Source organism: Acanthaster planci, linkage group LG10 (assembly GCF_054643075.1).
Source record: "Acanthaster planci isolate LZ-2023a linkage group LG10, COTS_SCS, whole genome shotgun sequence".
Classification (NCBI taxonomy): Eukaryota; Metazoa; Echinodermata; class Asteroidea; order Valvatida; family Acanthasteridae; genus Acanthaster; species Acanthaster planci.
Genome location: NC_141786.1, coordinates 2,725,434 through 2,738,183, shown reverse-complemented (window position 1 = coordinate 2,738,183; position 12,750 = coordinate 2,725,434). Strand labels below are relative to the sequence as shown.

Sequence of the window (12,750 nt, the reverse complement as noted above, 5' to 3'; positions counted from 1 at the left end):
AAACAAACAGAAAAATAAATTCCTTGCTCCTGGCCGAGCGGATCCCCGTCAACGACAGGCTGGCCCGTAACACCTATCGCAACTCCTACCACTTCGACGACACCAACAAGATCCTGTACGTCCGGCAGGCACGGCTGGACACAGTGGGGGAGTTTGTGCTGGTGCTGGTCCACGCCCTAGCTCACATCAAGACCGGTAAAGGCCATCGTTTCAATGTCCTAGACTTAATGCAGCTTGCAACCAAAGCCCCGAGCTAGATGTCCACGTGGTGCTTGTGAAGCCTGTAGCCAACAGCTGAGTCATTTTCCACCGCCAGCCGGAGACAAAGTTTCCAGTTGTCTTATAATTTGTGGAAAGGCTGTTCTGGTTCCAGGCCATGTACAGCAATATTAGCACTTTTCTGCATTTTTCTTGAAGCTTTTCAAACAAAAACAACAGTTTGGACTTCCATGAGAAGATCCTATGCAATCCAAGAAGACATGATATGAAGCTGTCGTCCTCAAATGTAAATACTCCTTGTTGATCGGTGTGTGTTTGGCACCTGGAATGTTCTCTTCATCCTTCCCTAAGCCTCCAAATCCTCACCTGTCCATTATGCTAGTAGGTTTACTGGTTACATCATCGGCATAATCAAGGTTTTAGCATGGCATAGCATTGGATTGGCTGTGAGTGTAGTGGAGAAGGTTGATAGCTTTCTGCACTGTGCGATGTATTAAGATTACTCATCCTGTCCACACAGGTGTGAAATTAATTCAAGCTACAGACGATTCAAAGTCCCAAAGAATTTCTCTCTTAATAGATCAACAAGTCTGACCTAAAACTAGGAGTGATATTTTTCACATGCTCTGTGTGGACTATGTGTCTGTTTTAGTAATGAAATGTAAGAATTGAGCATTTCTATTGGTGGAAATACTGTGCGTTTGTCAGATACAAAGACTGGTTTGGTAGAAGGAACTTATGAATTAAAGTTCGCTCAATCTAGAATCTCTGCCCTGTTTTAGGCGACATGCGCGACGACACATCAGCCGGCTTCACCCGCGAGTTCCACCAGGCGCTCTCGGCCGTCTGTAATGACCTCTTCTTCGCCCGCTACCGCCACGGTACCAACCTGCCCGCCCCCGCCCCAGGGTATCAGGGCGACGGACCGGAGGGCAAGACCGGCCATAAGGTGCTGGCTGCCCTGATGGGCGGGGCCGAGACGGAGGCGGAGAAGGACGAGATGATTGAGAAGCTGTTGGACGTCAAGTTGCTGCGAGGGACCGACTCTGACGGGGTACACGTGACGGACGAGGACCTACAGAAGAGGTGAGTGATACTCGCTCTTTCTTGCCTAGCACAGAAGTTGTCCAATGTTTCTTTATTAAAAGCAGATCCTTGTTATTGGTCTGAGATTTGTTGTCCAGTCAATCACTTGTCATATGACCAGTAAGCACCCATATTTTACAGAGAAATGAACATCTATAACTGACTGCCCATTTGAGTTTTCTGGAAAGTCTTGATTGAGACATGATGACGTCTATGTTGGAAGGACTTTCTTGCCTCTTGTTGAACTTGGCCATTTTTGCTGAATTGAAACTGTTTGTGTTCAACTGACAAAGTTGTTTGTAAGCATGTATGGAAAATGTCAGTTAAGTTTTGTATTAAATGAAATATGAGGCATGTCGGGTAGCAACTGGCTTGAAACCAAATCCACGCACTGCATTAGATAGAGCTCAGGCATGTCAGGTGGCAACTGGCTTGAAACCAAATCCGCACACTGCATGAGACAGAGCTCCGATTGGATTCAGTAGAGTTGACAGGCTGTGAAATGACAACGCCATCAACTTGCTCACAAATCTGCTGTTACAGCTCTAGGATGATATATATGTGGGGTTTTTGCTTGTTGGGGAGCACTTTATATTCTAATTCCTCCTGGTTTTCCTCCAGGTTGTCCAAGTACGGCAGCTTCGCCACCAACCAAGAGATGCAATCTCTCTTGGGCACTGCTGAGGATAAGATAGCCTTGGCCCGACAGCATGGGGCCCATGAGGCAGTAGAGAGCCGCCTGGCCACACTGACAGGCGGCCAGACTCCACTAGCTACCAAGGCCACGATGGCAGCAGCCAAGAGAGCCGTAGAGGAACTGCCAGGAGAGCTAAGTGGCACTGCTCTCTGGCAGAGCGTCGCCCAGCCCGGAGTGGCCAGCGGGGGGACCCAGGAACAGGCAAGAAAACCTACCAAGGGACAAGACCAGCACCTAGTCTATCTGCAGGTACCTTGTTTGGTTCTGCCCACCCTAAAAAAAACTGGGTCACAAATTGCCAGCACCTCTCATTTGATTTTGAAACCCTTGAAAGCAATCACGCATAGTTAAAATCAGTTTGCACCCTCAACATTTTACACCCAGGCAATATCCATTTTCCTGAGAGTGCCATACTCAGTGATACATCAAAATAAAGAGCTCAGTCTGGTCTGATGCCAACTCAAAAGAAAAATCAGCTCCTCTTAAAAAAAATGGCCTGAAGAGTCACTTGGTGTGGAGCTGCAGTTTTTTGAGGTCTCATTTTGAGAGTGGAGTGTCCCCATAAAATGGAAAATGTGAAAGGTCTGATGATTGAATCAAACATCGGGTATTGAGCTGAATGCAAGCAGGCTCTCAGTTGTTTAGTTTTCATTGGATTCATCACTTTGCCTTGTTTACAAGGTGAAAGCATAGACACAAGGTCCCATCCCCAAATGTGCAGGCAGGAAAAAAGACATCATTGAAAGCAGCTGTCATCCAGTTTGCGGTTATTGGACATGTATCAGGCCTTCTGTACACACAAGCACAGCTGAGAGGTTGAATGGCTAAGTGCATCTTGACTCACCTCCAGCTGCCGTTCACTTCACGTACACTTCACTAATTTTGAACACTCACGCAGAGTCTGAGAAGTCTGTTGAAGGCTGTTGATTGTCCGGGGTGTACAGCGTGTTGCGGTAGCCAATATCACTTTGTGGGCACATCCCAGAGTGTTGAAAAAATAGGACTTCCATTAATACTCTACATATACTGTTCAAATGACTCCACGAAAACAGTATATGTGGCATTAGGCTGTGTATGAAAAGTTAGGTTTTAAAAAGTTTAGACTTTTAAAAAGTCAAATTTTGGGCCAAAGTAATAAGTGGTTCACCCCAGGAAAAGATTAGTTCCTTCACCGTTCACGAGTCACTCCGTCTCCTAGCTATCACCAGCCAACATGTCTTTATCATTGAATAATTGTTTGTGTCCTTTTTTTTTATTCAGGACGAGGTGAAATCCCTGGAGGATAAGGTGGACCGTATGAGTGTGGAGTTCTCGGGGCTCAGCACCCAGGTGATGGAGACGCAGGACACCATGGCCCAGATGACGCAGGAGCTCGAGGCTCAGAAGGCGCTGAAGGAAGGCCAATTTGACGAATCAGAGGTAGGTGTTCCCAAACTCCGACCCTTGCCCTGACCCCTAAACCCGGTACTCATGACCCTAATCCAGTACCTAACTCCTAAGAGAGCTGGATTGAGGGGGGGCATAGGCCTTTTCTCTCACATCGTCGCTGAGCATTTCGTTTCTGTGTTGTACCATTCTGAGTTGTCTAATATCTTAGGATCATTTGGACACTGGAAATGCGAACCTCTTCCATTGACTTGCTTCATTTCATTCAGACTTGCTTGCATGCTGGAGACCATGAAATATAATTGCGCATAATAGCAAAACCTTATGTTGGATTGAATTGAAACTTCACAGATCTACTCAGATGTGATAAATGTGTTTATGTGCATGCCAAGTGTTGCCAAAATCAAACAAGGGACAGCTGAGATCTTTTTTATATATTATTAAGAGACAGTTTTTATTTTAATGATTTTAATTCTTTTTGTTTGGTCATTGCAAGAACATCAACTGACATCTCTGGCTACGTAAAAACAAATGCTGATTTTTTTTTTCCAATCACAGTCTTTCTCTCAGCCGGAATTTAATTAACTCTGTCACTCAAGACTTGAATGACAAAAAAATTATTGGTTGTGCGTTGTTTGCCCTTCTGCAGCCGGCACTGATCCGGGACACTACGGCCAGGCTGGCCGAGGCCCAAGATAAGCTGACCTTGCTGACCATCCAACGGAACAGCTTGTCCAAGAGGCTGGACGCAGTCCGCGGCCAGCTAGAGGAGAAACAGCAGCAGCTGCACTCATACGTCCGAGGACACAAAAAGTGAGAGGACGTCCTCACTGTTGCGTAGGAGAATTCATCATGAAGGAAAGCAACCACCCTTTGAACTGAACCGAAAAGGACTTCAGTTATGTCCATCAGATTTGAGTTATTGGGGATAGGGAGATGGGTTCGTTGACATATTTAGCCGTGCACATGAATTGGAAATAGCTTGTCAAGAAACTATCATTCCAAAGTTTGTTTTATCAAGCACAAATATCAAAGCGAGAAAAACAACTTGTCAAAGAACCGAAGCAGAATTGATCTTGAAGCTCAAATTTGTGTGCAAGTTTAACGGAAGGTTATTTGGATCTCAATCAGAGTTCCTGCAGGAATTCCATTTTATTGGTCAGATCTGAACTGTGACAAAGTGGGCTGTAAGGTTGCCTGAATTCTCTCTACATTGGAGACTTTTTCACGAGCAGCTGTAAATACTTTTGATTACACTTGTTCATCAATTTTGCAATACATGGCTTGATTTTTGTCACAGTTTAAAATCAAAATTTCATCTTAGTTCATTTTTCTAATTAAGTATTTTTGGTACTCAGAGATGCACATTATATTTTCTAAAACTGTTTTTGTGTGTGATTATTTCTATAAAACAAAGTAGCAATTAAAAAATTGATCACATGAAATTGACTACTTGTATCGAAATAGCCAATTTGACCACTTTTATATTTTCATAGTTTTTTATTCCGTCCAACAGTTTAATGAAACTTTGTAAAAGTGAAATCAAAGCCGTCCACATGAAATAAATAATTGCGAACACTTTTTAGAAAAGGAAACATGCTCGTATTGTACTGTCACCATAGACCAAGTTTTTAGACCTTTAAATCAAAGATGGTGTTTGAACAAACAACTGTCCCTTATTTATTGTTAAAAAGTCAAATTTTTCAAAAGACAGATTTGTATGCTGTGCCAACCTTTTTGTCTACAAATATGTTAATTTCATTTTAATTCATATCATAGCACTGTTTATGTATATATTGTAGCTTTCTTAAAATCAATTTGTCAGGCAAGTGTGTTTAAAGTCATTTACATAGAGATTCAGAATAACTTTTCAGAATTGTCAGGTTTTGAGTGCACGGGTTGATATCTGTTCATGAATTTTGTGTAAATTTTGGGAATATCTAAAGCTGTACAGAATTCTTTGGTGGATGTAGGAAAGTTGACATATTTATCTCGTGTTATTTTTATTTCTGCACAATGATTAGGAGTTTTTAAATAGTACAGTTTCTTTTCACCTGGTTCTGTCGAGAAAATTGACTCCGTCCACATTTTCCACATACACCTGCATACAGTACATGTACGTTGAAATGAGCTGCCATATTTATATGGAAACAACACTTGATCACCTTGATGAAGATATGGATTTTGTAGCTAATTTTTTTCAGGATGAAAATTTTGCAATAGATGTAAAATGTTCAAAGTCTAGAGAATAAAGAGAGATATAAAATGACCCACTGATTCACAGTTTTTGTTATTTTAGTTTTATCTTTTTGTCCCTGAAGTTGAAAGTACAGATAGAAGAGGAATTCTTTAATGCGTCACTTATTTTATCAATTGGCTACCTCCCACCAAAAAAAAAGTTAGATCAAATCACATGCATCACATCCAAATTTGCAAACAACTTTATTACTGATGACTGAAAATTCACAGGCATTTTGTGTACATTAAAATAATATACAAGAGAAGATGGGTTTAGCTGAATACTCACCGATGGAATGAGTGCTGAAATGGTGGACATCACATGAAATACACTTGCAGAATATTGGTAAAAATTGTACAGTTCCGTAATTGCCTGAATTTTTGTGAAGCTTTCGAAAATAAATCTAAATTAAACTCAATATAATACACAACGGTGAAACAATCCATTAATTAATTCCAGTTTACATGAAAAAAAAAATGAAAATTGAAACTCAATACATATACATGTATGTACAACCATGAAATTGGAAAACAAAAACTCCATGCTAGATTTATGTAAAGTCTTAAATATGCAACAAATGAAGACACAAATTGGATACTGTGGCATTGGGAGACCTTGCCAATGCGTGTACTTCATCGGCGAAAAGTTCTGCAATGTGATTGGACAGTGCAACTGTAACGTACTCTCTCCAACAGACCAAAAATAAACACATTTCAGAGGGCAAGGCTAACATACCACTGTATCATTTTCTGCACATGTTGAATACACAGTACTTTCTTTGGAATAAATAGGGTCACTCCCAATGCTGTCAAGACAGAGGTAACAAACATTACACATTTACAATGCACATAGTCTTCCATATTAGCAGTGTGCAAACCTTTGAAATGTGTGCGTGTAATTGTCGGTTTCTACCAATCATTTTTCTTACCTTTACAGAACTCGATGGCACAATTCACAAGAAAGCTTGAGTATAATAGAACTATTCTATAAATATATTATAGTGTATATCCAAACTATCTGACTCTGAGGTGAAGTACTGATTTGGTAGTACTTTAACATCAATGTTCAAGTATCAAATACCTAACTATAGAGAATACATCTTATTAAAGTGGATAGCGGCGATGAGTACTTCTATAACCATGATGTTTTCTATACAAACAGTTGCCAGGAAAATATGACTGAGAAAGAAGTGCATAGAAAAAATAATATGATTTGGAGGTTTTGAAGTATGACTTTAGCAATGATGAACCTATTAATTTCCATCTTCTATGTGGTTATGAAAATATGGCATTTTCGCCAACTGTTTAAGGCAAAAAATGACTGCAGTCATGTTTGTGTTTATTAAGAGCCACTCTTTCCTCAAGTCTAATTCTACAAACTCCACGGAAAAGGTGAGACCAATATCTTAAACATTTCTTAAACTTATTTTGGGATCAAGTTTTGTGGAATCATTTTTTTTACCACAGTCCTTCAGAATTGAATGTGCTGTTGGGAAGTGAATTTGTGGTGGTGTGCCAAACAAATCTATGTCATTAAAATACAATACAGTTGAGACCACATTTTTGCCACTAGAAAGGACTACTGTGACAAATCAGTTATTTTTCAGAGCTGCAAGCCCTTTAAAAACAAAATATGCTTACCACCACCACAAAGTCACCTCAGGACCTGCGTGAAAATGCCAAAACCTCCAAATCACAACCTGATTGGGTAACTTATTGGTCAGAGCTGGCCGTGCCCTCGGCTGCCGCCACCCCCTCTTTGCTCTTCTTTTTCTTTGACATGATGTTCTTGAAGCTGGCCTGGATCTTAACGGCTGCCTTCTCAACATCTGGGTCATTCAGGTCAATGTCAACCTCCTCCTCCTCTTCTGTTTTTTTAGCAGCATCCTGAAGAGCTTCAGATGATTTGCTGTTGACCTGGAAGTTTGTGTAACAGGAAAACACAACTAAATGAATAGGCATTAGTTGTAATACAATGCCTAAGGAGTTGGATGACATTAAATGAAGATGAAACTCATGGGCTTGAAGACAAGCTTGAATTTGATGGAAATGAAACTACATGTAAAATGCTCCTGGCTGAAAAAAGACAAAAAAAGTTACCATCTTAAACTAGTAAAAATGCTATGGAAACACGTTTCCCAAGCACAACTATATCCTAGCATAAAAAAACTGACTAAAAACTCACACATATGAAACCTCAGACAACTTAGATTTGACAGAATGTGACAGATGAACCTGTATTCCTAATCCTACCTCACTAGCCTCTTCAGTTGTTTGAACTTGATCTACGGTGCTGGCTTGATCTGACTCTCTAACTTCAACCTCACATGTTCCCTGGTCACCCTTCTCTGAATCCCCAGCTACATCCTTCCCAGAATCTTCGGCTACATCCTTCCCAGAATTCTCACCTACATCTTTCCCAGAATCCCCAGCTTCATCTTTCCCAGAACTCAAACCTATATCCTTCCCAAAATCTCCCACTATATCCTTCCCAGAATCCAAAGCTACATCCTTCCCAGAATCTTCAACTTTATTTTTTGCGTGGTCCTCAGTTGGTTCTGTCACAGGATTTTCAACAACAGGAGTTTCCTTGACATCGGCATGAACATTCTCAGAGCCAGTTTCAGTGGAAGCCTCTGGATCTTGGACCTGAGGAGCACTGGCATTAGAAGTTACCTCACCAGCCTCAACCTCTGGGGCCTCAGCAGGGGTGGCCTCGGGTGTGCATGGTCCAGCAGTATTTGCCTCAGCTTTCAACTCAGGCACAGTTCCACCAGATGCCTCTTCTGTGATGGGAGCTGTAAATTCGGGGGCATTTTCAATTGTAACAACATTGGCCTCATCTGCTGCATCTTCTGGAATTTTTTGCGCCTCGGCAACTACTGCCTCAGCCTTAGTGACAGGGTCAGCAGGAACTTCAGAAGCTACCTCAAAGATGTCCTCTGTCTGGGTTTCTCCAGTAACCAGAGTCCCAACAGGACCAGCTGGCGCTTTAGATGAAGCCTCAGCAGCAGGGGCTTTGGTTCCTGACTCTGGAGCAACTTCAACTGTTGCTTCAACTGCAACATCGGTTTGACCTTCAACAGGTGAACCATCTTCCACATCTTCTACAGCTACATGGACCTCTACAGGAGCCTCAGTTGTCACCTCAGTTCCAGCTACTGATCTAGTTTGTGAATCAAAGTCAACATCTTCAGTAGCTACCTCATGGGCTCCTCCAGAAGTTTTAGTTTTTGCCGTCACCTCCGTCCCAACATCTGCAGATGCCTCAGTGTTTGCTTGTGCACCATCTTCCTCATCCTTAACAGCTACCTCACCAGGAACCTCAGAAGCTTCAACAGCGGTCTTTGAGGTTTCAACTTTATCTGTTCCAGCATCCACTGGTCCAACAGAAATCTCAACACGAGCTTCAGGTTGAGTCTCAGTGCTAGGCTTTTGAGCGACTTCAGCGCTGACATCAACCAGCACCTCACTCTCTGTCTTTGCAGCTTGCTCAGCTTCAGTTGGTGCCCCATCTTCGGCAACTTGAGAGGCTGCCTCAACAACAACCTCAACAGGAGCTCCAGCAGTAGTTATGACTGGGGCATCAGCATGAGATTTCTGGGCAACTCCACAGCTTACTTCAACTGTTGCCTCTGTCTCGGCATCTGCCAATTGCTCAGCTTTAGTTGGTTCACCTTCTTTGACATCTTCCCCTGCTTCCTCAACAGGAGCTTCAGCTGCTGCTGTGGATGGGGTTTCAGCACCAGCTTGTTGAGCAACTTCAGGACTTACTTCAACTGTGACCTCGGTTTCAGTATCTGTCGATGGTTCAGCTTTAGATGCTTTGCCATCTTTGACATCGTCAGTGGCGAAATCGACCGGAGCTTCAATAGCTGCTGTGGCTGCGCTGTCGGTTCCAGAATCCTGAGTAATTTTAGAGCTTTCTTCTACCGTAACCTCAGTCACAGCATCTCCAGCTGGCTCATCATTTTTTCCTTGTGTACTACCCTTGAAATCATCAACAGGGACCTCAGCAGGAGTTTCAGCAACAGTGGCTGGGGTCTCAATTCCAGACTCTTGAGCAACATCAGGCCTTTCATCCAACGTCAACTCAGCTGCAGCATCTTTGGCTGGCTCAGCGTTAGCCGATGTACTATCTTTGACAACCTCAGCATGTACTTCAACTGGAACCTCAGCAGGAGCTTCAGCAGCAGTTGTGGCTGGGCTCTCAATTCCAGACTTTTGAACGACATCAGAACTTTCATCCAATGTCAACTCAGCTGCAGCATCTTCGGCTGGCTCAGCTTTAGTCGATGTACTATCTTTGACAACCTCAGCATGTATTTCAACTGGAACCTCAGCAGGAGCTTCAGCAGCAGTTGCGTCTGGGGTCTCAATTCTAGACTCTTGAGGGACTTCAGAACTTTCAATTGCCACCTCAGGCACAGCATCTTCAACTGGCTCAGCTGGAACTTGTTCGCCATCTTCAACATCTTCAGCAGCTACCTCAACATGAACCTCATCAGCAACTGTGGCTTGGGTCTCAGCAGCAACTGTGGCTGGGGTCTCCATTCCAGACTCTTTGGTGACTTCAGAGCTTTCAACTGTCACCTCTGTCGCAGTGTCTTCAGCTGGCTCAGCTTCATCAGGTGGTCCAATATCTTTGACATCTGCAGCAGCTACCTCAATACGAACCTCAGGAGAAGCCTCAGCAAAAGCTGTCGCTGGGGTCTCAGCACAAGAGTCTTGAGTGACTTCTGACCTTATTTCACTTGGCACTTCAGTATCAGTCTCTACAGGTGTCTCAGATTCAGCTGGTGCACCATCTTTTAGGGTTACCTCAATTGGAATATCTGTCTTAGTATCAACTTCAGGGATCTGTTCACTACCAGTTACTGGTACATCTGTTGAGATTTCAGCTGGAGTTTCTGGCATGACTTCAACAGGTACTTCAGACAAAATGTCCTCAGTTACAGCATCTGACTTTACCGCTTTGTCACTTGTTGTCACTTCTGGAGTCATTTCTACACTATCCTCTATTACTTCTAGAACAACTTCACTGGCACCTTCAACAGCTGTTTCTTCAGCAGTTGCTTTGCTCTCAAGAGTAACTTCTTGGACAATCTCAGCGGCAGGGACTTCAGAAGCCGGTTGATTGTCTTCCTGTCTAACTCCTGCCTGAACAATATCCTGAATAGCCTGCATCCCCTCTAGAGCCTGACTAGCCAATATAACTTCAGTTCCTACAATCCTGTCCCTCTGACCCTCATCTACCCTTTTCCCTAGCTCCCCCCGATCATCTGCCTGTCCTACAATGTCTTGTCCTTCAGTGCTGTCCTGGAGTACGGTGGGTGAAACCTATACACAGACAAACAACAAATGAGAAAGGAGTCGGACAGAGACATTTTAGTACATTGCAAGCACATACAGTGTATTGATGTTAGTAGGTGCATTAGAGCATGGCAAGCAGATGGGTAATACCTGTACGTGTACAAGTATGTTTAAAGATGCAGGTGTACATGTACATGTAGCTTTAATCAGCGTACTGCCAGTTGAAATTGTGACTGTTCCGGTTACACATTGAGGTGCTGTACACCTCACATTCCCTGAAGGAATTCAACTACAATACTCTCCTATCAATCCCCTTGTACAACGTACATGTACAAGTATATGTTACCTGTAAGACTACAAACTTTTAAACTGTTTTTCTGATAACCATTACACTGAATTCTCAAGAACTGTCAAATTCAAACTAGCTGAAAAGAATAATAAAGGTGATCTTAAACTCCTGCAGGTGAAACTACTGGTATAATACATGTATATCATATACATATAATAAGTGACAAATTGCAGACCGATGACAAGGTTTATACATGTTTATCTACCACTGGGATATGATGGCCAAAAGAAATGCTGTGTTTCTGAGAGCACAGAGGAAAGAGTAAAGGTGTGTACATGTACATGTACTGTAGAGGTACAGTATGTTGCTAGAGGCCAAAAAAAAAAACATGTTGGAAACAAATGTAGGTCTTCGTAAATGAGGAGTACTGGTACATGTATGAGATATGGCATGCACACATACATACGGTATTCCTGGCCCATTACCTTTTATCTGATGAAATAAACAAAGAGATACCAAACTATATACAAAAATATATTAGATATACTAGTACCAGGTACATGTACATGTACATTTACAGTTAAGTCGCCTAAATGTACATGTACCACATCTAGAAACACAGCATTTACTGGCCTAATATCTTGCATTTTTCCCCAAGCCACATGTACACCGTGGTACTGGTAGGAAAACACCATACATGTCACCACACGAAGCAGCACTCACTGAATCCATGGCAATGCTTTGTGCAATGAATGTGAAGGAAATCTGCTTTGAACCAGTCTACAACTTTTCCGATGTTTCTAATGCGTTTTGACATCCACTGATACATGTACCACTGCCAGTGTTATTGAACACAGGCGGGTTGGTCGGCTGTCAGGCACCTGATAGTCAGTGTTGTAGTTGAGCCCACTTAAGACCTTTACAGGACCCCACAATTAGACCTCCAGTCTGAATTCAAGTCACAAGCTACTCACTACTTTGTCACTGTTCACCCTGTTACTTGTGACTGGTCTTGTGCATGGTCTTGTGCATGGTCTTGTGCATGGTCTTGTGCATGGTCTTGTGCATGGTCATGTGACTGGTCTTGTGCATGGTCTTGTGCATGGTCATGTGCATGGTCTTGTGCATGGTCTTGTGCATGGTCTTGTGCATGGTCTTGTGTATGGTCTTGTGCATGGTCTTGTCCATGGTCTTGTGCATGGTCTGGTGTCTGGTACATGTATATCTGGTCTTGTAGTGGTGTCAACTACAACACTGCTGATAGTCCTACAGTGGGTGCATACTCGTAGCAAGAGTATTGGTGGCAGCCCAATGCAGAAACTAGGGCTGCATATTAGGGTGAATTATTCATGCTGAGATTGTGAATGTGCCTACTGTGCACCTAAGTTGAATAAAATCTGGAAAATGTGAAATGCACTCTCCCCAGTAAAGCGAGGTGAGAGACTATACCAATTATATATTCAGTTTGGTCAGAGTAATGATTCAGCCAATCGCATGCCTGATCACTTCATCCAACGTCACA

At 42.7% G+C, this 12,750-nt stretch overlaps 2 protein-coding genes across 4 annotated transcripts in view; one reads left to right on the top strand and one right to left on the bottom strand.

The window, feature by feature from the left end:
• LOC147797586 (uncharacterized) overlaps positions 1-6,265 on the top strand; it is a 6,440-nt gene extending 175 nt beyond the window's left edge. Inside the window, exons 2-6 of the mRNA XM_087142454.1 lie at positions 11-195; positions 1,002-1,305; positions 1,927-2,251; positions 3,263-3,421; positions 4,038-6,265. Coding sequence (XP_086998580.1) covers positions 11-195; positions 1,002-1,305; positions 1,927-2,251; positions 3,263-3,421; positions 4,038-4,205 — 1,141 coding nt within the window. The 3' untranslated portion in view covers positions 4,206-6,265. The remainder of the gene's footprint in view (positions 1-10; positions 196-1,001; positions 1,306-1,926; positions 2,252-3,262; positions 3,422-4,037) is intronic.
• The window catches only part of LOC110984300 (uncharacterized), a 33,921-nt gene continuing 26,977 nt past the window's right edge, over positions 5,807-12,750 (bottom strand). For all 3 annotated transcript variants that reach the window (XM_022244325.2, XM_022244326.2, XM_087142627.1), the window contains exons 8-9: positions 7,880-10,966; positions 5,807-7,543 (exon numbers count right to left, since the gene is read on the bottom strand). In XM_022244325.2, the coding sequence (XP_022100017.2) occupies positions 7,340-7,543; positions 7,880-10,966 (3,291 nt within the window). In that variant the 3' untranslated portion in view covers positions 5,807-7,339. The remainder of the gene's footprint in view (positions 7,544-7,879; positions 10,967-12,750) is intronic.